The sequence below is a fragment of the Aotus nancymaae genome, unplaced genomic scaffold (assembly GCF_030222135.1).
Source record: "Aotus nancymaae isolate 86718 unplaced genomic scaffold, 86718_ANA_hifiasm-v0.15.2.pri h1tg000019l, whole genome shotgun sequence".
Classification (NCBI taxonomy): domain Eukaryota; kingdom Metazoa; phylum Chordata; class Mammalia; order Primates; family Aotidae; genus Aotus; species Aotus nancymaae.
The window spans coordinates 56,466,142-56,493,191 of NW_026988431.1; the positions used below are offsets into that span (position 1 = coordinate 56,466,142).

General features: G+C 31.5%; 1 protein-coding gene across 6 annotated transcripts in view; it reads right to left on the bottom strand.

Moving 5' to 3' along the window:
- The window catches only part of SI (sucrase-isomaltase), a 135,241-nt gene that overhangs the window by 63,343 nt on the left and 44,848 nt on the right, over positions 1–27,050 (bottom strand). For 2 of the 6 annotated variants that reach the window (XM_064378888.1, XM_064378887.1), the window contains 13 exons: positions 25,911–25,961; positions 23,434–23,551; positions 22,091–22,221; positions 17,010–17,127; positions 16,630–16,739; positions 15,506–15,657; positions 13,422–13,593; positions 12,354–12,453; positions 10,964–11,076; positions 8,584–8,709; positions 7,854–7,985; positions 7,645–7,764; positions 4,199–4,312 (listed from right to left, as the gene is read on the bottom strand). In XM_064378888.1, the coding sequence (XP_064234958.1) occupies positions 4,199–4,312; positions 7,645–7,764; positions 7,854–7,985; positions 8,584–8,709; positions 10,964–11,076; positions 12,354–12,453; positions 13,422–13,593; positions 15,506–15,657; positions 16,630–16,739; positions 17,010–17,127; positions 22,091–22,221; positions 23,434–23,551 (1,506 nt within the window). In that variant the 5' untranslated portion in view covers positions 25,911–25,961. Of the gene's footprint in view, positions 1–4,198; positions 4,313–7,644; positions 7,765–7,853; positions 7,986–8,583; positions 8,710–10,963; positions 11,077–12,353; positions 12,454–13,421; positions 13,594–15,505; positions 15,658–16,629; positions 16,740–17,009; positions 17,128–22,090; positions 22,238–23,433; positions 23,552–25,910; positions 26,115–27,050 lie in introns of those variants that run through there. The other 4 variants (XM_064378890.1, XM_064378886.1, XM_064378889.1 and 1 more) reach the window with 3 other exon arrangements.

Sequence of the window (27,050 nt, forward strand, 5' to 3'; positions counted from 1 at the left end):
TTTTAATTAAAATAATTATGGCCTCACAGAATCTTTGAAACATTCAGGAAACCCTAGTTCAGCATGATCACACTCAGAACCAGGACCTAAATAGCTCTTGAAGAAATAGTGGTGGGATACTATGTTCATGTATTTTCTAGGCATTTTAACATAGGCCCCAATCTTGCCTCACCTACTAGTTGTGTAACCATAACCTGATTAGTTAAGTCCTCATATTAAAAAGGATATTTTTTAAATGAAATCATATATCATAGCACATATACTCAAGAAATATGTATTTTGTCTTTCTTCTCTGCAAACTATGTTGAAGACTTCTGTAAGCCTTATTTTTCACATCTCTTTAGTAAATCGTCTCCTTTCACATAAAGGCATCACATTCAGTCACATACTTGACTGTGTTAATTGTATTTCCCTCAGAAAAAGTAGATTTTCTTAATTACATTTCCCTTCTACCGGTCACATCTTGCCCATATTTTAGGACTCACCGCTTTTCACCTTCTTGATTCCTTCCCCTCTTATTTCAGATTTCAAGCCCCTCTTTAGCCTTAATATTCCTTTATTAATTTTGCAATGGTTAAACATATCTTTTATACCGCTTTCTGAGACCTCCCAAGTAGATAATGTTTATCAACAGATTAGAAAATGGTCTAAGAGACTGATGGTGTCACTAAGACACTAATATAATAATTTTTAAAAAATGTAATGGTGAATCATTTGCATTATAGTTGGACATTTCTTTCATAAAATTATAACTATACATACTTACTAGTCTGCAAAAGCTTCCCTGAATATTGAGTTCTTCTGACCCTGGCACACCGAATATGATTATTCATCTCTACTATTCTCAAAATATTATTGTAAAAGTATCTAGACTATGGATATAAAAATAAGCTAAGGAAATTTGATAATTGGAATTGAAATGATAAATTAATGGTGCTCAAGGGAAAAAGGAATAAATTTGTTATCATGACAGAGATTTAAATGGTATATATTTCTGCTTCCCAGAAATGAGAGAAATTAATATAGTTATTCTGAAGTACAAAAATATCTAAAGCTACATTGAGTTACTGTTGTCTGGAATATTATATTCAATTTCGTTTCCTGTGTCCAGTAAAAATTAATAAAGTTATACTATACTTATACAGCAAATAAGTGTAGTGAAGTACTTTTTTCTTCATGATTCCACCAATAAAATTAAATTTTTAAAAAACTGCTGCTGAAATGTATAATTTAGGAATAGTAAGCTGCATTATTTTAAGTTTTAAAATGTTCTCACTCATAAGTGGGTGTTGAATAATGAGAACACAGAGACACAGGAAAGGGAACATAAAACACCAGGGTCTGTCAGGAGGTGGGGGCTATGGGAGGGATAGCAGGGGGTGGGGGAATTGGGGAGGGATAGCATTAGGAGAAATACCTAACGTAGATGACAGGGGAATGGATGCAGCACAACACCATAGCACATGGTGAAACTACTCTTATTTAATATCATATACAAGTGAAGTAAATTAGGTAAATTAGGATTTTTAGTATTAGAACCAGTAGATTTGAAACATTGCAGTCATAGCACTCTAGGCTGGCAACAGAGCAAGTTTCCATCTCAAAAAAAAAAAAAAAAAAAAAAACAAAGAAATTGTCAACTGTTTCTGAGAATGTACCTCAAGTTTCTTTAAAATTCCTTGAAAATTGTGATAGTGATCTAATGGCATTTTCTACTCACATTTAAACTAAATATAAATAAATATTGCCCCATTTTTAAAAGAATTTGTAAAAGAATTTCATTTTTATAAGAATCACATAAAATGTAGAAAGAATATAACCAAATAAGCTTCTAGTTGTTTGGAAATGTAAATTTATTTGGGCATATCTTATTAACAAAATTTATGTTTCAAAATACTATATATTAAATTATTCAGTTTTTCATTGAATAATTTTGCTTATTAGATTTTTTTTTAGGTGATCCGCCCATCTTGTCCTCCCGACATGCAAGTATTACAGGCATGAGACACTACTCCCGGGCCACTAATTAGATTTTTAAGAATAGAATCAAAATAACAACATTATATCAAAATATCCATATGTATTCAAGAAATGAATTTTTTTAATTTTAAAAATATTTACTAATACTTTTGTTTTGAAATTGTAGTTTTGGTGTCAGTTGTACTAAGTACAGTAGGCTTTTGTTCTCAATTATTAGGGGATTATCTCATAAATGACATAAAAAAATAGAATTCAAATTTATGAAAAATTATACTTCAATGACAATTAAGCTCATATCATTTCCCAAGATGATTTTAATATTTAAACCTAACATTTATGACTATTAGCATGTAAACTAAATTAGAAATCTAGTAAATTATAAAACTCTCTTTATAGTTGACATAAAATAAAACTTTATCTGTTAAATAACAATTTTTTAAAACTGGTTCAGAAACAATAATCCAAAGAAAGTGAAATAATTATATAAACAACTTAGCAGTGTAATATGGCAACTATTTAAGAAATAGCTAGAAGTAGAATATCCATAATATGTATGAATTCACTGATGTTCATTGATCTTTGAAATTATACTTTTCTTTGTTGTGTTTTTTGTTTGTTTAAGGCTTAGTTACAATGCTTCTGTAGTAGCGTTGGAAATACTCTGCCTTTCTCAGACAACCTTCTCTCCCCCACTTCGGAGGTGAATCAGGAATTTTTGATTAATGCAAGAAATGCCATATTCTCTCTTCCTATAATACAATCAGACTCTGTCTCACTATTCCTAAAGTATTATTTGTATTTGTAATTTTGCCATAACCAAAGTGGTTCCTAAGTAGGAAATAAAAAAGACGAAAGAAACTTTCAGTATAGGTTCAATAATATAAGAACTAGAATTTAAAATAAAGCTCATGGTCAGAGCGAATTATTTGTATTCCTACCAATTGCTAGTTATTAGTGGTGTAATATCACTGATTTCATGTTAAATAACCGAAACCTTTTCATCTTCATTTTGTTACTCTCATCATAGGAATCCTGAAGATTATACTAACCCTTTATTCAAATCTATGTTGTCAGCAGAAAACATAATTTTTCTATCTTTGCATTTCTGACGTGTCTGATAGATAAACGGTGCAAAAGAAACATTTGTTAACTAAATGATTGATTTAACAAACAAGTGAATAATTGGAATGATGATTGAATTAATAATGAGCACTTGAGGAAAATAGAGATTGTGTGGACCTAAAAGAACAAAGAAAATATGGCCATCCCTAGGGCGTCCATTAGGTCTTTTTTCAAAATTCTATGCAGTTGTAATTTAGTTTCCATGCCTAGCAGCAGGCCATCAATAGCTACAGATGTACAATTTCACTTAAAGAAACTCCTCATCACTTGTATTTCTCTTTTTCTTTTTTGAGAGAGAGTTTCATTTTTGTTGCCCAGGCTGGAGTGCAGTGGTGCGATCTCCGCTCACTGCTACCTCCACCTCCTGGGTTCAAGTGATTCTCCTGCCTCAGTCTCCTAAGTAGCTGGGATTACAGGCACCCACCACCACACCCAGCTATTTTTGTATTCTTAGTAGAAACAGGGTTTCACCATATTGGTCAGACTGGTCTTGAGCTCCAGCCCGCAAATTATCTGCCTGCCTCGGCCTCCTAAAGTGCTGGGATTACAGGCATGAGCCACCACATCTGGCTGTATTTTTCTTTAATAAATTTATTAGCAAACTAGGATTCTGTTTGTTGATTTTTTGAGATACAATACTTTAGCTATTACCTATTTTTATTTGTTCTATTCCATAGCTTACTAAAGAGCAGTCTCTAAAGAACAGGAGCTTATTCATCATATTGCTGCTGTTGCTTGACTGTTACTAACTTTAATAAATATCTTGGGAGTTGCACTGCAATAGGCTTATCACCAAATCTTATTAATTAATTTTTAGGTAAATTATTAGTCATAAAGGAACAAAACCTTGGATATGGAAATAAATTTATAAAGTGTGTTACCAAAAAAGAAAAACTTCGATTTGCATTTATGGATTTTTTTTCCCTCACTCATGAACATAATAGGTATACTTATATATTCTAGTAAAAAATACAGTAGCTTTAAATTTTATGTTGAATACATCAGAAAAAAATGTATTTTGTTGACTTAGTAATTTTAATGGATAAATGATTCTATGGTTACTGACCAAAATTACTGGTTAAAAATAGCTACTTACAATCCAAAGTCCATCATACTGCACTTGTTGATGGAAAATACTGCATTCATTTGCCCACCAATCAATGCAGTTTGGATTAGTGAAATCAGGGTATACTGTTAATCCTGGCCATACCTAGAAGAATAGATCATTCACATATATACATAAATAAATGGAAAAATAAATAAATGAAATTTCAAATTAATAAAGTTGAGAATAGTAAAAAGTGTTAAAGTTATACTTCTTTAGGTATATGCGACTCATATATTATCTAAATTTACAAGACTATCATGACTACTTTAAAACGCATTTAAAGAAGAGTAGTAAAAAAAGGTGAAATCATAAAGCATTTGGGAAGAAAAAATTATCAGAACATGGCATAAGGCCGCTATCTTGACTGCAAATAAAGTTGTTTCTGAGCATCACAATAGGTTAGCTTAATAAATAAACAATGAATATCCTATATATTTTATATCCCATAAAGAAAGCCATTAGTTCATTTCCAAAAGTGTATGCCTCCAAACAATTTTTTTAAAATTCTCTAATGTTTGTTTTTTATGAATAAACACGAATATGATACACACTGGGCACTATTTCAAGTACTTTCATAATTACTAACAGATAATCTTCATTAGAATTTTTGAAAGCAGGTACTATTTTTATACCCAGTTTACAGATGAGGTAGGTACTGTAATTAAAATCATTTTGCAGATTAGTGATGCACAAAGAAGTTCAATAAGTTGCTTAAAGTCAAACCACTAATAACAGGTACAGCAGGAATTTAATCCCAAACAATCTTACACCTGAGTCCATGCTATTAAACACTATGTGTATTATGCTGTCTTTTTCTGATTTATGCTTCTTGAAATTATTTTACATTATTTTACTTATTACTTACAATAATGACATTAGCAAAGAAGAATTTAATTTCAGATAAATTGAGCTAAATTATATTGTTTCGTATTCAAATATTTCAAATTGACTATCTGATCTGTCCATAAGCAACAAAGCTAGTATTAACATATATCATGTGAAATATTAATTAAGGGAAGAAAAATGTGTGGGTTTTCTCTTTTACAGAAGGAGCTTATAATGATTTAAAAGACTTTCACCAGAAAATTTAAGTTTAATGACTGTGATAAGAAAGAAGCTTACAGCAGAGAGATGGAGCAAGATGGCTGCAGAGTCTCCAGGGGCCATGCTCCCTGCAGAAGTACCGAAATGAACAACTACCCACAGACAAAAAAGTACCTTCCTAAGAACCAAATACAGGTGAGCAATCACAGGACCTGGTTTTAGCATATCAAGGAAAGAGTCATTGAAGAGGGTAGGAAAGAGAGTCTTGGATTGCATGCACCACCCCACTCACATTCCCCAACAGTGGCTATGGTGCATGGAGAAAGAATCTGTGCACATTGGGAAGGGAGAGCAAAGTGATTGATTGTGGTCTTTTGCATTGGAACTCACTGCTGGCCTGCTACAGTGGAAAGTACGAGGGGCAGAAATCAGCTGACACCCATAGAAGGAGCATTTAGAACAGCCCTAGCCATAGGCAAACTGTTCTTCCCAGCAGTAGGAACCCAAGTTGCAGCAAGCCCCATTACTATGATCTAAATTGCTCTGAGGTCCTAATTAACTGGAAAGGCTGTCTAGGCCACGTGGACCACAATTCCCTGGGTAAATCCTTGTGCTGTGCTGGGCTCAGAGCCAGTGCACTTGGGGTACACACAACCAAAAGAGATACCAGCTGGAAAAGCCAAGGAATTGCTTGCAATACTCCTCCCCCAACCCATGCAGTGCAGCTCATAGCTCTGGGAGATACTCTTTGCCTCTTACTGAGGAGAAGAGAAGGGAGAGTAATGAGAACTCTGTCTTGCAACTTGGAAGCCAGCTCAGCTGTAGTATAATAGGCAGCAGGCAGAGTCCTGAGGCCCCCAGCCAAGACCCAACTCCCAGACATTTCTCAATACACTCTGGGCCAGAAGGAAACTCACTGCCTTGAAGAGGTGAAGCCAGCCCTGGAAGAATTCATCATCTGCTAACTAATAATCATGCCCTGAATAATCAGGAGTGGTAGCCAGGCCGTACTCAATATGGGCCTTGGGTGAGAATCAGGCCTATGCTGTCTTTAGGTGTGACCCAGCACTTTCTCAGCTATGGTAGCTGTGGGGAGAGACCCTGCTGCTTACAGAAAGGAGAAGGAAGGTAAAAGGAACTTTGTCTTGCAGCTTGAGTATGAGCTCAGCCACAGTGAGGTAGACCAGCAGGTGGACTCCTACTGCTCCCAGTGTCAGGTCTTGGCTCCTGGAAGGCATTTTTGGACCTGCCTTGGGCCAGAGAAGAGACAACTGAGCTAAAGGGAGACATATGGGCCTGGCAGTATTCACCACAAGCTGACAACATAGCCCTTGGTCCTTGAGTGAATATCAGCTGCAGCCATCAGTGTTTGTCCTAGAACCAGGGTGGTGGTGGCCACATGGAGAGACTCTTCTGCCTGAGAAAAAGGGAAGGAAGAGAGGGAAGGACTTTGTCTCAGGGATTGAGTGCTAGCCACTTCATCTGCAGTAGAACAGAGCACCAGGTAAATGTCTAAGTTTCCCAATGCCAGGCCCTGGCTCCCAGAGGGCATCTCTGCACTTGCCTGGGGGCCATGTTAGAACTTGTCACACTGAAGGGAAAGAAACAAGCCTGGCTGGATTTGCCAACTGTCCATTGTAAAGTCCTTGTGCCTTGAGTGAGCATAAGCAGTAGCCAGGTAATGGTCACTGTGGGTCGTGAGTAAGATCTATTGCTGTGCCGGCTTCAGGTCTCACCCAGCACAGTCCCAGTGGTGGTGGCCACAGGGGTGCTTGCATCACTCCTTGCCTAACTCCAAGCAGCTTAACACAGAGACAGAGAGACTCCATTTCTCTGAGGAAAGAAATAGTAATGATCAGAGAAGTAATAAATGAAATTGAAGAAAAAGGTACAGAATATCAATGAAATGAAAAGTTGGTTGCTTGAAAATGTAAATAAAATCAACTAACTTTTAGCTGGACTAAGAAAAAAAGCAAGGCCAAAATAAATAAAATCAGTGATTAAAAAAGAGACATTATGACAGATAACACAGAAATGTCGATAGTTTTAGAGGCTGCTATGAGCAGCTATATGCCAATAAATTGGAAACCTAGAAGAAATGCATGAATTCCTAAACCCCTCCAATCTACTAAGATCAAACCATGTAGTTTGATCTTCTTATACGAAGTCAAACCTTTTGCATGACTTCTTATGAGAACTGTTTTACAGAACCTTGAAATATTTTCTTTGCCTAATATTTTTCTCCACAATTAAAATATAAAATTCAGACTTGAAAGTGGACATATATGCATGCACACACACACATGCACACACACGCATATCCACAGAAACTTTATTGTTTCAGAGAAGAAAATTTGAGCAACACAGTATTAGTGAATATAATGTTTTACCTCTCCAATAATTGGTGTTCTTCCGTCTGACTCATTGACCCACACATTTTGTGCATTTCCCCTCTCATAGGTGGCATATGTTGTTCCATTGGCACGTTGACCTATGGAAATTGCAGGGTCCTAACAACAGAAAGAAGAAACTACATAAAATCTATTAACTTACACATGTATAAAAACTAAAAATGTATTAATGTATAATTGATTATTACCAAGATGATGACATATTTCTGTCCATAGTTATGTAAATCTTGAACAAATTCAGGGAGTCCTTGAAATGCAACTTCATCATAAGTAAAGTCTTTCTTGTCTTCCATGTAGTCAATATCAGTGACCTGTGTATCCTGAAAGTTAGCAGATTGCATTTCAATACATAGTACTAAAAGAACTCTCTAATAAGGTCAATTTTTAATTCCAAAGTATGAATATAATCCTTAAAAAATAAATGAATGTCCATCCTTTTCATTTCACTAAAGAAGCAATCATATTGTTTGTAAAACTGGTTTTTCTAATTATTAAGTACAAAAACATTAAGTGATTATTCATATTTTTCAGTGATAATGATTAGATATGCATTGTTTTTATATTTGTGCATTTCATTGTATGAAAATAAAAAAATTTATATATTTCAGAAAATTATTTAAAAATATATAGATTCTAAAATTAAGGTCTATTTTAAAAACTAAATATGATTTTGCTTACAGTGAAATATGTATTCTGTTCCAGTATAACTAACAATCAGTTCTTCAAAAGCATATAGTCACACTTTCTGGAGGCAAGGGCATTACGTATGAGATAAAATATACTTTACAATTAAAAGGCAGCCTTGTAATAATATTATATAATATATATAGAAAATATTCCTGACAATTGCCTACAGTTATTATTATGTGACAGTATTTAACTTGATACGTATTTCCACAAACCCTTCATTCTACTTACAAATGGTATGCCGGCTTCCCGGTTTCTCCTTACCACTTCTTTCACTACATCTAATGACTTATAATTCCAGCGACTTAGTTGGAATCCAAGACTCCAATATGCTGGCATTGCTGGTAGTCCAACAAGCTTTAAGTAAACAGGCATGTAATTAGTTCGAATAGAAAGAAATACATTTAGCATTAATAATTAAAGTTAATATGTCTTATTTTGTTATATCCCTATTATTCATTTAAGTTTACATAACTTAAACAAACATTTAATGTTACCTGGATTCCAAACAATTTCCTCTTCTATTTGAGTGTGATATGAAACCCTTAACAGGTTTATGTCTTGTATTTAATGTTTTAGTTTGTGTTTAAAAATTAGAAAGTGCAACATAACAGAAAGTAGCATTTGCCAAGCTATGTTTTGTCCATAATAGAAAGTTAAATAAGAGAATACAAGAACAGCAAAGAAAAAAGATAAAAGGGAAATTTTCCCACCATGCTCCTATTTTCTATAACAAGTCACCATACACTGAAAACAGAAAAGATGTTTAAAAGTACAAAATTTCTGTTTCCTTACATTTTGGCAGCTATTTATCTCCTGGTTTTCAAAAATGTTAATAAAATATGTGTTCTACAATGCTCCCACCCCACCCAGTTATCGCAAAGGCTCTTTTCTTATTCACATACAGTACTTCAGCTTTGTTTCTTCCTCCTGGGGACAAATGAATCACCATCCCTTCCTATTTCTGTAGTGGCCCAAGCAAGCTCAGTGCAAGAAAATATCAGTGTCTCATTACAACAGATGATATAATTTTGCACATGGAAATTTGGATATAATTGATGTTAATTTTTTTCACTAAAAAGTGAGTTTTAAGTTATATAAGACATATTCATACTTGGCATAATCAATTTTTTTTGGTTTAGGCTTTCATATATACACATTGGATGCATTATTTCTCCATGACTTATATCTAAAAAACTGCTATGTTGAAATAAAAATTAATTACTCATGTTGGGTTATTGTTATCTATTCAAGTGAGGTACCAAACTTATTTCAAACTTGATATCAAAGTAAGCCCTCAAAAATTAGTATGTTTAAAGTATTCTCCTGAATACCATATGTTCCAAGTAATTCTTTAAAGATTTAGACATTTGATTGAAATTTCTTCTCATATATGTGTGAGAATCAACATATCTGTTGACATAAATTTCTTCTCATGTATGTGTGGTGAAACAACATATCTGTAACAATACTGATTTTGAAATGATTTGACATTCTACTGACTTTACTCAACATGTGGGAGACAGCTATGCCAACTGATGTTTGACAATTGGAACGTCGAAGAGGATTGTTTCTCCCTTTTGTTCATGTGAGAACCACACACAAAGTCTATATGTAGGCCAGCCTAGAACTGTAGATTTTATTTTATAGAGACTGTAATTGTTGTGTGCTTCTCTTCTAAATTTCACATTTATAAATAGAAATTTGGGAATGATTAGACATTGTAAATTATCAAACTGTATAAAACCTTAGCTACTCTCATTCAGATTTCTGGACCCTAATTTAAAGTTTTTTATAGTAATCACTTCTCCTTTGAGATCATTTTTGCAAATGGGAATTATATGTCAAAAGGCATATAAGGAAAATGAGATATTTAAAATAGGCATAATACCTGAATTTTATACCAATGAAAATAATTTTATTTTACATAACACCATTGTAACAGTTAGAAGAGAGAAATTACATGGAGGTTTTAGAATCATCTTCAGTGTAAGTCCTGGATTCCCCACCTCTCTAAAGCCCATCTTGGGCTCAGGAATACAAGATGTTATTTAATATGTAAATAAGAGTTGCTTAGATAGTAACTTGAGATGTGTTTCAGGCTAGGTTTCAAACTGGACTCTCTTTAGGCCCAAAGATAAGAGCCAATTTTCCTGGAGTTTACCTACTATGAATTTATAGCACGATTCATCAGTCTTCTCACAACACAGTTACCTCTAGGATTTTGATCAAAAGAATATATGACCTACACATTTATTGCCTATTCTCAGTGTTAAATACAATTGTTCCTTTTGCTTTATTCCAAAAAATAAAGTCATGATAAGTAAATATTTAATATGCAACATCTCAATGAAATTCACCTCTTGAAGTCAACTGCCTAGAACTAATAAATTATTTGAAATTCAGACACATAGACACTTGAATATATAGAGAGTTCACTGTACAAGGGAAAAATGAAAACCACCCAGCGGCATCTTAAAGATGTTAAGATTTTCAAAAACATTTAGCTAAGAGGCCCCTAATATGTAAAATAAAGTCATCTAAATACATAGACATATTAGATGAAATAAAAGTATGCAGAAAAAAAATATAAAATAGACCTGAAACATACCTGTTGATATTGTTGAACTACTTGTTCTGGCGTATCTCCTAGAAAGATGTAAAAATCCAGAATGCCACCAGTAACTCTGTATGTTACTATTGGAGTAGGCTGGATAAAAATCTCTACAAAATAAAATTGGGAAACTTATATGTAAACAGCGAAAGGGTTCATAGTAATTAGTTGCAAAGTCCATTTTAATTAATTTGTATTAACTACATTATTTTACATTATTTTTGACTAATTAAGAAATAATGAAATATTGAATGTAGTAATAACATAGGAAAAAAGTAAAATGCCATCATGTCTGAGGCTTATAATGAAAAATCCCAGCTATTTTCTTTCACAGATGGTGGCAAAAGCTCCCCTGGATATTGCCTTACAAAGGGTTAGTTGCAAAGGATTAGTTCTCTGACAACAAAAAGATTTCTCTCTGAAACTGCATTTTTTTTTTTTTTTTTTTTTTTTTTTTTGACACAGAGTTTCGCTCGTTACCCAGGTTGGAGTGCAATGCCGCGATCTCGGCTCACCGCAACCTCTGCCTCCTGGGTTCAGGCAGTTCTCCTGCCTCAGCCTCCTGAGTAGCTGGGATTACAGGCACGTGCCACCATGCCCAGCTAATTTTTTGTATTTTTAGTAGAGACGGGGTTTCACCATGTTGACCAGGATGGTCTCGATTTCTTGACCTCGTGATCCACCTGCCTCGGCCTCCCAAAGTGCTGGGATTACAGGCGTGAGCCACCGTGCCCGGCCTGAAACTGCATTTTTAATTAGTCATTTACATTGAAGATTCTCTGAAAGATCATATTATCACATACTAATTTCTAAAAGACAAAGTGTCAAAAGTTTTAATTTAACTTTCCTAAATGTAAGACACAGTGACTGGATAAACACATAACAAACTGATCCTGCTGAAATGTGATTAATTTCTTTAACTTTTTGTTATCACCAATTCACCTATCAAAAAGATGTTGAACTCATATATTAAAAAATAAAAGACTATATTATATGAATTATAATACACTAAAAAATTACTCTTCCTTCTATTTCCATAGACATCCTTGTTTTCATTTATACTGGTATGTTTACTTATCTTGACAAATGAGGTTGTGGGAATGAAAATACCCATTGGCATAGATGTGTTTCAGTATTCCTCTGAAAGGAAAATAGAGTACCTGAATGCCACAGCATAGCATACTCTCCCCAAAATCCCAAAATGGATGCACTGGTATGCAAAAATTGATTGTCTCTTTAATTTCAAAATCTACTTACAATAATTTCAAGTTAATATTAACTATAAATTAGTATACATCTCATACAATATGCATGATTGAAATAAAAAGAACAGTTAAAACATTTCAAGTGAAATCTTTAAATATATTATTAAATAAATTATTCTTACCCATTGCATTGCTATTCATTAAAAACACACCAAATGATTCTCCAGATGTATCTTCAATACACATAAAAAATGTTTGATGGCCATATAAATTATTATTATTCTATAAGGTAAGGATTTGAAAATAAAACTTTTAAATATATTTAAAACAAAAAGGTTATATATTTTATATACTCTTCATGAATTAATTTGTTTCTATAATTTACTTCCATGTTTCTATACTAATTGTCTTCGCTATACATAACAATGAAACATTGTAGGTAGAAGAAAAACCTTCAAACTTTTAAACATTATTAATATAGTAATGTATAAAATATATAACATATACATTATACTGTTAATATATTACTTAACTGTCCTATTTTATTATAATTACATTAATTTTAATAACTTATGCCAAGGTGGGTGGATCACAATCTAGACCATCCTGGCTAAAATGGTGACATCCTGACATTCTGTCCCTACTAAAAATACAAAAAATTAGCCAGGTGTGGTGGTGAGCACCTGCAATCCCAGCGACTAGGGAAGCTGAGACAGAAGAATTGCTTGAAGCCAGGAGGCAGAGGTTGCTGTGAGATAAGATTGCACCACTGCACTCCAGCCTGGGCGGCAGAGTGAGACACCATCTCAAAATTAAAAATAAATAAATAATAAAAAAATAATTTATTGATGATAAGATAATGGCATATATGTATGCCCAAGGTACTGCAAGAGCTTCCAAAATGATATGTACCCTCATAAAAATTTACATTGGCTAGCAATGGCTAGCCAATGATGGATATAACTACAAGGATGAGTGAAAAAGGAATAATAAAATATGATCATAAAAGTCAAAATAAAACATTTATAAACTGGAAATCCCGTGCAAGCATTCACAAATTCTGTTAGTCCCTGAGTCAATTTATAACCTATCAATTGTCACTTCCAAGCTAAACAAGCTTCTGGATAGGTATCCATGACATTCAATAGTTTAGTTGATCAGTTGAAATAAATGATGGTTTCAAATATGCTAAGATTATCATCTGCTGTAATATAATGATTTTATTTATAACAAGAAAGATAGTTTCTTACATCACCAGGAAGTTGATCTCGAGTGAAAATTGGCCATGTTTTCCAGTATAAATCATGACGAAATCTCTTATGAACCTGTTCTCCAATACCATAAATATATTCACTGGCAAGACGGGTTGAGATCTGTAAGTACTGGTCAGAGTACACTAAGGGACCAATGCTGGTGTCAAACCTGCAAGAAAAGAAACAAAAAAATAATCTAAATATATAAACACATATACACACACACACGTGTGTGTGTGTGTGTGTGTGTGTATAATGTTCTACCAAATACAGGTTTATGTTAACATCATCCGGAATATTTCATTTTAAATATGCCAATGGTTAGCTTTGGTCACTTCTTAGAAACACACAAATTACCCCACAGAAAGACTTTCTTCACTGCATCAACACAATTTTGCCAATATTTTTCACATCCATTTCTTCCTTTACTTGTTATCACAAGTTTAAAGCATAACTATCATTTTCAATTGCATTTCACAGATGACACGAACTGGGAAAATTAATTGAAGTTTTCAGGAGTCACAAACTGGTAGGCAGAAGAGCCAAGTTTCAAACCCAATTCTACTTGCTCTAGGGACTGAATTTTAAAATACAGTATTTTACTGGCTTTCACACTTAAAAATTAAGTTTGAAAGCATTTTATTCCCTGAAAAAATTTATGTTTTATGCAGATCAAATATGTACTACGAGAAATGCTAAATGACATTTAAGATTTTTATGTTTCTATTTTGTTGATGAGTAGTAATTGTATATACAGTCGGCCCTCGTATCTGTGAGTTCTGCATTCATGGATTCAACCAAGCAGGGATGGAACATATTTGAGGAAAAAAAAAAAGAAAAAGAATGGTACATCTATACTGAAAATACACAGAGTTTTTTCTTCTTGTCATTCTTCACTAACAATATAGTATAACAACTCTTTACATAGAATTTACATTGTATTAGTTATTATAAGCAATCTAGAAATGATTTAAATATACAAGAAGATGTGCCCAGGTTATAGGCAAATACTACACAATTTTATGTAAGGAACTTGAGCATCCACGGATTTTGGTATACTCAGTGGGGGAGCAGGGGTTGTCCTGAAAGCAATCTCCCATGGATACTGAGGGATGTCTATATAAATGGGATACAATGTGACGTTTTGATGTACATCATTTAATGATGAAATAAAACTAATAACATATCCATCACACCATATACGTTTTACTGCAAACATTTAGAATTTACAGTAATCTCTTAGCAATTTTGAGATATGCATTGTTATTATTTTATTATTAACTATAGTCACCATGTTAATTTGTCTCAAAAACATTGCTTCTGTCTGATCCTTTGACCAACATCTCCCCCTTCTCCTCCACTCCCAGCATCTGGAAACCATAATTCTTTCTGCTCCTATAATTTCAACATTTTTCAGATTCCACATATAAGGGAGATCATACAGTATTTTTCTTTTTGTGCCTGGCTTATTTCACGTAGCATTGAATATTTTTATGATTTAACACAAAGTCATTAACAAAAGTACTAGAATACATTTAAAAAGAGAAATTGCTGAGATTTAATGTTGACAATTGCTTTTTTAACATTTCTTGGGGATACAAGAGCATTTATCTTGAAACCATTCATAGGAAATTACTAAATCTCTGGCACCTACACCCCCATACCATTGTAATGAAGGTGTTCAGCCTATATTGAAATATATATATATATATATAATTTTAATATTAACATGGGAACTAGTCCTCTTTGAATAGTAGCTGTTTGATTCTACAAATTGGCAACAGAATACAATAAATATGGGGGAAAAGACACAAGAGGAGGTCTAAGTATGTACAAATATATGCAAGCCTTGAGTTGTGTTAGTGATGCTCTCCACCTTCATCTTTGTTTGACCTTTATTTGTAGATTATAATTTATGTTCCAGCATTTTTCATCCCCAAGAAACCAAACACCTTTATCACAGTAATCTTTACAAGTTATCCGCCTACCATCTTTTGGGAGAAAATTTACTCCTTCTGAAAATGTCTTGAAATTAAGACATAAGAGAGTAAACTTTTATAAATGTAAAATAATATACTTACAAAGTTCTACCATTGCTTTTCCTAATAACTTTGATGCTAAATGGGTTTTCTGTAACGCTCACATCATACAATGTGTCTGAAACTGCGGGTCCAGTAAACTCTGTTACATACTGATGAGGAACTTCATATCTTTTATTATTTGGATCAGTAATCTGTAAAGATTTAAGCAAGTTAGCATTACTTAATTCTAAACTATTTATTAAATATTCCAGCTCTGAATTATTAAATGCTAGTTCCAAATAAAAAAATATATTGATTAGTTTTATAGAAGAACTATTAATCTATTCAGAACCTTAATTTTAACATGGTTGAATGGCTATTCACAGATAAAGTGTATAAATTTTTAAGAAATACATAGAATTAGTGGGTTATGAAGTATTATGTATAAAATTATGTAGATTTTTATTGACTGATGTGAAAATGACAGTATTACCAAATATTGATTTTTGAATACTAGACCTTTGTGAATTTTAATCATTCTCAGTGCTTTTCAGTGTTCAGGTCCTTATAAGTTCCATAAAGATAAGAAATTTTGTTTAAAAACATTTAGAGGAACTAAAAAGCAGCACTGAAATAAAGCTGAAGCACTGAAAAAAAATGGTTCCCATGAAATTGTTGCTAAAAAGGTGATATACAAATAATTTGGTGCTAGTTTTACTTTCAAATTCAAAATATTCATACTAGAAAACTACATACTAAAAAAAGCAAGAATTACAGCTTTTTAAATCATGAATAAAATTGATAATCATTGAAAGATAGAATGTTGCATGTATACAACACTAACAATTTTCACAAATTAAATTTTAGATTAATCTATCATAGCCTGTAGTTTAAACAATAAAAAATTTTAAACCCTTCTTGAGAATGTTTTTTTTCTTCCTGGCACTGAGCTAAATGTTTTACATGAACTATATTATTTTAGTTCTCCAAAAATAAGTGCAGAACAAACTATTACTATTTGCATGTTATATTTGTGTAAACAAGCTGAAAGAAGTGCAGTTTAGTTAATCCTTAATCTTGGAATAAATATTTCTCAATAGAGAAAATGTATTTGTAGGGTGAAAAGTGTGTTTATCAAATGTCTTTCGTTATTTAACCTTCTTTGGAAACCTTAAAAAACAAACCTTGAACCGGAAACGATTGGATGTCTGATTTTGAGTTGTGAAGTGAACACTGCCAATGTCATTTCCAAATAGTGTAGGTGAAGGTATCCTTTTTAATGTGGCTTGAAGTCCTTAAAGAATAAAAAAAAGCTGCCATGTGTGACTTGATTTATACATGTTAACAATTATTAAATATATTTATCTTACTGTACTTACCACAAATGAGTACTTTTAAAATTTGTTACAACCATGCAAAAAAGAAATCCTTAATACAGCCAGTGTGAACATTCTCATGAACACATTTCTTATTTGATTATGTTTAAGATACTTTTCCAAAGTAAAATTTAATACACATTTTTTGCTCCTCTTAGAATATATCATATTAATAGAGCACTTCTTACCAAGATCTGTTGGTGCAATTCCTTCACTATTATAACCGTGATTATCTACGAAGAAGCACCAAGGAATAACAGAGTCGTTCCATGGCCTCCAGCAGCAGCCTCTCTGTTTACAAGTCTCCTGATAAAATTTTTTTTAAAGGAATTATATGATTAATACTATTATCAGATGTCCCAGTCTCTATTTTTCCAATTAATAAATATTTTTAAACAATCTATTTTTTTGAATATACTATGCCAAATGGGATTTGCCCTTCTGTTTCTTTTACCTGGAAGAAATGTGTTTAATAAATTGAACTAATTACACACCATCAGAAATTTACGATATGAAATGTGATTATTAAATTATGTATCTATACAAATTTTTGTAATCTCAACTATTTTAAGGGAACCTGCTCTCTAGATAATTATAATTTATTCTCTTGTCATGGTATTGATATAGAAGAACTGAAATATTTATTTTGTACTAATTTTGTATCAAGCTGAGGTTTAAACTAGAAGAATGAAAATGTGGCCATGAATTTAAACCCACTTAAAATGTGTAAGGGATTTAGTTCTACCTACTTACTAGTTTAATACTTAATTATTTAAACTATCTTAACTAGTTTATGTGCCAGGTACCATAAGTAGTTGCTGCAACTGCATTCAATTAATAAAGCAAACTACTGAATTCTCAGTAATTTTATTATCTATATGGAAATACTATGTGAAGTGAAAGAAAAATTATAAATGTTTTTATAAATATATAATTTAGCAAAATAGTGATTCTGTGCATAAACAGCATTATAATTATAAATCTTACTATGTAAATTTAATAGTGTGATGCACTTTCATTAATTTGAAAACTTGTAGGATTTTTCCCTTTGCTTACTTTCCACGAAAATAATTTTTTTAAAGTGTTCATTTTATTCAGCTGAAAGTATGCAATAACCTTTCTCCTATTTTCTCCTCAAATTAAAATAGTATCAGATACAGACACATACACATAAACAAACACATATAATATATATAGTATGTATAATATATATTTATACATTTTATATATAATATATTTAAATAGATAAGTATATGGAATATATGTATATATATTTCATACATAATAATATACATTTATTTTATATATAATAAATATACATATATTATATATAATACATATAAAATCTGTCTACACACCATATATATATATATGTATATATTTATACTCAAGCGCACATACCCACAAATACATTGCAAATTGGGATACAATTGGATCTAATTATTCTGGTCAGGCAATTTTATCTCCAGTTATCTAACCTATAGAAATACTCCTAGCAATACAAAGAGATAATTGTACCACAAATATTATTTACAGCAGTCTCTATGAAATATTTTTATATAAAAGTTTAAAGACATTTATATAAACACATAAAGGTGCTCAGTTTAAAAAATAAAAGAAATAAGCACACTATAATCACAATTTAAATAATTAAAAATATATAGTAAAATAGACTTATGTTAATTACATCAAAATTTACCATATTGGTTTCCTATGTCTTTCATAACAACCATGGAAAAGGTGACTTGAAGCCACAAAAATTTACTCTCATCGTACTGGAGGCTACAAGACCCAACTCAAGGTGCCAGCAGACCCATGCTGCCTCCAAATGCTCCATGAAACAATTCTCCCTCGTCTCTTTCTAGCTTCTGGCAATCCTTGGCATTCCTTGGCTTATAGATGCATTTATCCGATATCTACTTCCATTTCACATGGCTTTTATCCCTGTCTGTCTCTCTGTGTGGTTCCTTCCTCTTATAAGGACATTAGTCATTTGACCCCTGGCCCAGCTTAATTTGGTAGGACCACGTGTTAACTAATTGCTTCTGTAAAACTGTATTTCCAAATAAGGTCATATTCTGTGACTCCAAGTAGATACGAATTTTTGCAAAACATTATTTAACCTATTACATATACACAACAATACGTTAATTAAAAATGTATATCCCTGTTGTTGCTTTTAATATATTAGTAATTTTGGTTTATCTTGTGAAGATTTTGATACTTGTTATTAATGTTTAGTTGTTCTTCCTGTTTTTCAGGGTTTTAGGCATTTTCCTCATTATTTTTAATTTCTCATCTAACTAGTTTTCTTTTTGCTTCATTTGACAGTTAAACTCTAGTAAATAAAAGTATAATATATTTATCATATTTTAATATATTTTTATTATATGTATGTACATACAATTATGTGATTATATATAATTAAACGTAATAATTTTATATATAATAATATATAATGTGTATACAACAGATAGACATGTATATTCATTGGATTCTGCCCCTGAAATTAATACGTTGAAGCTCTAACCCCCAATGTGAATGAATTTGGAGATAGATCCTTGCATGGGTTAATTAAGTTTAAATAAGGTCATAAGGATGGGGCCCTAATTTATTAGGACCGGTGTCCTTATAAGAAGAGGAAAAGACACCAAAGATCTCTTTCTCTCTGTGCATAGGGAAGATATACTACCTGAGGACAAAATGAGAAGGCAACTGTCTATAAGCCAGAAAGAGAGGCCTCGGTAGAAACCAGCCTTGATGACACCTTGATCTTGGATGTCTAGCCTCCAAAAACTGTGAGAAAATAATGTCATTGTTGAAGCTACCCATTCTGTGGAATTTTGTTATGGCAGTCTGAGCTACTGCATTTTTAGTGGAATTATGGCTGTTTCCTAGGTAACCATTTGATTATTCTATATTTTCTTATCATTGCTCAATAAGTAAACATACCCTTTCTTATATACAGTAAGTTATTTCTACAGTAAGTTTAATATAACCAATTTTCAAATATTTAACACTCATGATCTATCCTGATGTACATGAAAACTCAAGAGAAATCTTTTTTTTTTTTAATTAAGAAAATTTAAGGACACTTTAAGAAAATCATTACTTTAACCAACTTCAATATCTGCCACTGCATTTGGAACAAATATTTAGTCAGACAGCATGCTTCTCATACTTAAAAGCGTAAGTATATACATTTAAGGTGATAAATAATTGATATAGTTGATCACTTAAGATGGTAGAAAATTAACATTTGAAGTATTTTAAAGAATCTTTAAGGTATTTAATGAAAAGCAGTATTAACTTTATATAGCTCTAAATAACAACAACAACAAAAACCCTGAGTGACAAAGATTGAATAAAAATGGTCTTTGAAAATTTTAACATTCCCTAAAGCAGAAAAAGGCAAATATTTAGGCCCTTTTCTAAATTCAGGTAGGTTTTATTTTTCATTCATTTATTAACTTACTTTTTAAATCCATTTCCTATAATGGAAAAATACTATATTGAAAATTCATCCAATTAGAGAAAACTATGACATGCTAGTTAATGAACTGTGGCTACTGAGTTCCTGAAACACGAGCTCACATTGAACATTGCATGCCACTGTTCTAATTCCAGTTTCGCCTCTAAACTAGGAAAGTAACACTGGACTATTCCTTTAGCCTTGAAAAACACTCTAAGCTTCCATATAAGTCCAAAACTCCATAAATAAAATATCATTTAAATGATACTCTTTTTAAAATCCTTTTGTTACATTCCATTTTTCCTAGTTAAAAATGTCAGAAATAAATTCATTTGAGATATACGAAGTTAAACTTTTAAAACTCTAAGTTGTCCTTCCATAAATAACAAACATAAGCATGTTTCTGAAGTTTAACTTGTTTACTTCACAAGTATAATTTATTTCACATTGAAAACATTCTTCAGCAATCTAACAGTTTAGGTTGATACTAAAGACTAATTGTCGGCAATAAAACTGTAAACCATTGACTCTCCAATGTTGTTTCCCTATAAAACCTTCAAAATTCATATTGTTCCTAATAGAATTCTATGTTGAGCTTCATTTCTTAAGAATAAGGTTAGGTAAAGAGAATATCTGGCCATTCTCCTCAGTGTATCACAGTAAATACTATGTTATTTAACTCTTCTGTTATAGGACCTTTTCTTTGTAATGTTAACCTAAGGAAAATCTCATCTATTTCCAGTTTTTTTTTTGTGGCAAATAATTAAGAAATTATATGCTAACTAAGATGTAGGAAACATAGGATAGGGACAAAATAAATTTTACAATTTATTCAGTCAATTTGTGTGTGGTAAAGGGGAGTGGAGAAGGTGAAATTTATATTTGCATATCATATTTGCAAATGCAAATATCGGCAAAATGTCAGCATATAATAGTCCTCTGCATCTGTGGATGAAGCAAACTGTGGATCAGAAATATTTCGAGGAACTAAAAAAATCAACACAATGATAAAAATAATGTAAATAAAAAACAATAGAGTATAATAATTATATCCATAGCATCTACATGGCATTAGATTTATAAATACTCCACAGATGATTTAAAGTATACGGAATAGTGTGCACAAGTTATATGCAAATACTATGCCATTTTATATAAGAGATTTGAACATCTGCAGATATTGGTATCCTCAGAAGTCCTGAAACCAATCCCAAAGGATACCCATGAAGGACTGTACATATACCCTCACACCCATTGATTTTATTACCACACAGGTTTGTTAAGAAAAACGAAGAGTGAACTTGGGTTACATGAATCCAACTGGTTACCCCTAATTTTCTCCATTTTCTCTTCTTCACTTATAATTGCTAAATTAAAACAAGTAATAATTTTCATAAAAATAGTATCATTTTATTTTCCACAGATACTTTTTAATGTTATAATTATAAATACTCTGTTGGAACATACATACTCTCAAATGTTTCATATTATCAAAGGTGTACATTTTTCAAGATAGAGTTGAGATGATAGACTTTCATGAAGATTATAAAATTAACAATAACTTGTTAGACATGGATGAATATTAACTTGTTAATTTAAATTGAATACAGATAAAGGAAAGCAAGCTCAGTAACTTCCGTTATCTATCATTTTTAATAGAGAGCTATAATAAAAAGATAAATGCAGCCTCATTTATGTCTAGATCTTTAATAAATGAGATTGATTCAATATTGAGCAATTATCTTAATATAATAATTTATATATTCATTAAAAATATTAAAGACTTTTGTTGCAGACCTCTGTTGGGAATTGTTCTGGAATGCAGTTTATTCTCTCATTGATGTTGTCATTTAACTCATTTGGACATTTTCCTGAATCAGAAGGATTTGTAGTTGTAGTAGCTGGAGTTGCAGTAGAATCACTAATTTCTGGAGGAGGAAAAAACTCAATAATATAAAACATGACATTAAATTAATTTTCTCAGATTTTCAGGCAGTAAGTGCTTTTTGAAAAAATACATGAATTCATATATAATAAAAATTAAATTTTGCATTTAAAAAACACCCACAAATTCAAGCCCTAGTCATCAAAAGGAAAAGATCCAATTAGACTTTAAAAATTTGTATTGTAGAATCCTATTGACTGTTTCTTCAGAAATACAAAATATATTAACAAAAGGACTTGGTGTAGATTCAAAAGGTAACAAAATACTCGTTCATACTGAATTTACAATTTGTGTTTTATAGCTGAAGAAACAAAATCGAGCAATATTGAGTTCAGAAAGAGTATAGAGAAGGTGGGAAGAAATTAGAGAAGAAAACAATAGGTGGAAGTAGGTACTTGCAAGAAAACAATTTGATAGTTATAGTAGAGAAAGCTGGAATGGTGGATACCAACTCCATATAAATAACATCCCAGCAATCAGATATCATTAAAATCTATTGCTTCATAATACAGTAAGCTCTCCGTTTTTGGAAGAAAGTAAAGCAAAAGACTGTTAACAGCAATGGGAAATGCTAACTATAGTTGGTCTAGAAGATAATGTGTAATAGCCTTTACAATTCTGACTTGCTCAAGAGAATACTGAAGAAAGAGATTCAGTGTTTCGTATATACCAACTCTAAATTAGAATTAAAATATTCAGAAAAAGATAATTAAACTATTCAAGTTTTTTTTTCACCTTTTCTCTACTTTCCTTTCTCATACAAACTCTCTCTCCTTAATATAAAATCTAGCCACAACAAAGAATATTTGCTAAAATCCTCATTTCCTTTGCCAGTGTGTGAAGGCCAGAGTAAAAACCCAGGTTTTCCCACTAATGAGAAGACTCTCACTGGCAACAGCAGGCATTATTCCACCTTACATTAACAGCTCGATCCCTTTGCCTCTTTGATCTTGGTCAAGTAGCTAGGGAAGGCAATTAATGTCAAAGCACATGGATCCCTTAATTACAAGGCTCCTCGCTGAAATATCTTGAATATAATGAATAGAAAAAGTTGGAGTAATTGTGTAGCTTACCCTAGATTTTTCTATGAGTGTTTCATCTTACATAGATCATTTTTAAAAACCTGTTAACTATTGTGGGGTGAAGTACTCCTAACTTCACAATAATGTAGACATGGTTTTAATGTACTACTTACCATCAACAGCAGGTGTCTTAGTTGCTAAAACAACAATTAGGGCAATAGCAATTATAGTAACTATGATAAAGAGGACGATCAGAGAGATTTCTAACCCACTAAATTTCTTTCTTGCCATCTAAAAAACAGAAAAGAATATGTGTTTAAATGTGGAATATATAATCATAATAAATCACCATCAATTATGTAATTATATACATTTTTTTACTACGTACAATGCAGAGTTGCAGACAACACTTACATAATATCCTGAATTTAGCACCCACTCAATAATATCTTAAGCACGTTATTAATAATCTGAAACATATGCTGATATAAAATGTAAGCAACACATGCAATTTCAAGTAAAAGGAATGAATTACTGATGCACATTACAGTAGTACATTCAGATGAAAATATAGATGGAAAAAGGTATCTCCAAGTAGGTGTGTCTTGCCTTCTCATTTAGAGCATTTTGCAAGGCAAAGACTTCCACTTGCACTGTTTCTCAATTCTCACAACAATTCTATGAAGGAAATCGTTACTTAAATTTTACTGATTAAGAACTTCAAGCTTAAGAGAGAATACGTTATATTTCAAAGTTAAAAACTTCGGTTTTTTTTCTTGAACACTCATCTCTCTGATTCCAACATTACTTTCCACAACAATATTATTGAAAAAAACATATATATATATATATATATATATATATGATAGAATAGTATATATTTGGGAGTTGCGACTTTATTTAAAAATCTTTTGAGTTATCACCAAATTCCTCCATCAAACAGCAGTAAATGAGCTATACAAAACTTTCATATCAAAAATATATATTTATTATTAGATGACATTATACTTCTGAGGTAGCATATAGAAGATGCCCAAATGTAGACTAGAAATAACACATCTCCAATAATTATCTGAAAACAAATTTGTTTAATTTTGACCACACGTATCTTATTTTTTATAGTGTATTCCATGATTTTTATGTAAATGTTTATTCAAAGACATACACCAAAGTAAAACTTAGAATTTCTACAGTAAATGCTTTAATAAATTGCTGGGTTTAAAATCAATTTTTTTTTTTTTTTTTTTTTGGTCTCACAATGGCCCATGTTCTGTGACTATGTCAATTCAGGTACCCAGTTGTCTCAACCTAAAAACCTCTTTTCCATCTTCCATATGTTTTCCAACATTCAACTATTCAATAAGTCCTATCGACTTCATCTTCAAAGTATTTTTAGAATTATACTTTCATTTTTTTCCCCAGCACCACAGCATAATTTTTAGAAAATGTGTTGCCTTCATACCTGCTGTTCAATTTCAATCCCTCCCTATCTACTCTTCTAGGTGAATTCTAATTTATACTCATTTGAAATGCCATGGTGAGTTCCTTACTACTCTGAGGCAGAGTTAATCTAGCCTTTCTCCATTTACTATACATATTAAATGTCCATTGCAATTATTTATGTGTATATCAATTTCCTCAATTAGATCGTTACATTCTTATTAGCAAGAATCATAAAATAAGTCAGATACTAATATTGAATAAGCAAAAAGTTAATTTTTAGTATAGCTTATAAATGAATATCTGCAGATTAGCATTCATTCTTAGCATATAATTTTCCATTACAGATATGTAAGCTGTTTATTGCATCAGTAATCTTCAAAGAAAATGAATGTAAACTAAACTTAAAGCAACAGGTAATATATAAAGCTGTTCAAAAAATGAAGCCCAGTTGCTTGATGTTATGTGGAGAAATGACAAAGTCACATTTAGTGTTCAATTTTAAATAAGTGTAAATCTCTTTCCTTTGTTATAACAGAAGCCTTAAAAAATCCATTTTGACCTGAAACAAACTCTCCTTTGTCTAGAAAAATCAAAACAAATTTTAAAATAATTGCTTAAAATTACTGTGATCAAAAATATGATCCTTGTAATTTTCGATTACAGTAATTTTAAGTAACTCCTCTTGAAAATTATATATTGATACTCTGAATAATTATTATGAAGATGAATAATACCTTATTGTAAAATAACTTGATGAATTATCTTTAAAAGATAAGCTAGGAAAAATAAATGTTTCATAAATGTAGCATTCAATTCTATATAGATTATCTTAAAATGTATTTAAGGATACTTTATTAGAATATTCATCTATTTTTCAAAATTTTAATCAATACTTATTTTCTTTCATATAGAGTCATTAAACAAAACTTGCTATGATTCCACCTAAGACTTTCAAAAGTTACAATGAAGAGTTGGGCCAAAAAAAAATCCTGTATTTAAAAATAGTTAGAAATATATTTTCCTGTTTTAGTACAAGGTACTACATATTTTAAATGGCAGTTTAAAATGTATGATATTGCTATTTTAACCTAGTGCAGATAGATGGGAATATTGCTAACACAAATTAAGAAAAAAGGTGAATTATAATTTATATTTAAATAAGTTGGAAACATAAAAATAGCAAAGAGCATATGAGCCATAGACTTACCTTATTTCATAGCCTGTTCTGTTTGCTATGTTGTACCAGAGTTGGATAAGGCTGCCAAAATAATGATCAAGGAAAGTTGCTCAGGTATATACTGACCTACTCATAAAGTTTTATTGCACCCTCACCACCCTATCAGTATTTAATAATCTTCTGCTCAACATGCGATTGTTAAAAGCCTTAACCTTGAAAGTAGTTTACACAAATGTTTCTCTCTGGGAATCTAAGTTAATTAGTAATTGTACTACCAGGTAGTCTTTGATTTCTCAAAGCTGTAAACTATTAATAGCTTATGAACATAAGATTAGTTATTTCTATATTTTTTCTTTTCAAAACTATATTTCTTTTATACTTAGATGTTGTTTTAGTAACTATTATGTTTCATTGTGTGCAATTTAGATCCTCACTGGAAACATATTTGAAACATATTGAAAGTAGAACCATATTTGAAAGAATCTGTAAAAAATTTTGCAGGATATAACAATTAGAAGATAGTATTTTATAAAAATGAAGGATTAAATAAAAATTATTCCCTGTGTCTTGTTTTTGATCTTAAGATTGAAAAGGTGATAAAATCCTTATGTATAAAACATTACTGTGCAGATCAGTAATTTAGAGATAAAATCAACGTTTTATTTATCTACTTTTTTACCATACATAGCATTCATTGAATTATAGAAAAAATCATACTGTAAACCCTTCTCATTTCATATAGTAAAATTTATAAAATTAATTACACAACTGGTTTAAGCTAGCATAATGTTGAAAAGCAGTGGATATGATATGAGAGATCTGAGTATAAACACTGGCTGTACTATGTTCACCCGAGAAACTGTGGACAAAATATCTACCTATAAAATCACTAAGAGAATTATATGAGCTAATATTGCTCATTATTTTTATTTTAGATCTACTATCAAAAAGAGAACTCAATTTGACTCTGAAATTGTTAGAGTCTCAGCTCTGCATGCAATTTGGGCACTACATTTTCAACAAAATATATATTAAAATAATTTGTTTGCATAAAGTAGAACAATTAGTTTTTGAAGCAAACAATATGAATCTAAAAAGAAAATTTTAAAAAATTAAACATGGATTTCTACAAGATTCAGTAGCTATATAAGGGAGAACTTTCAGTATATA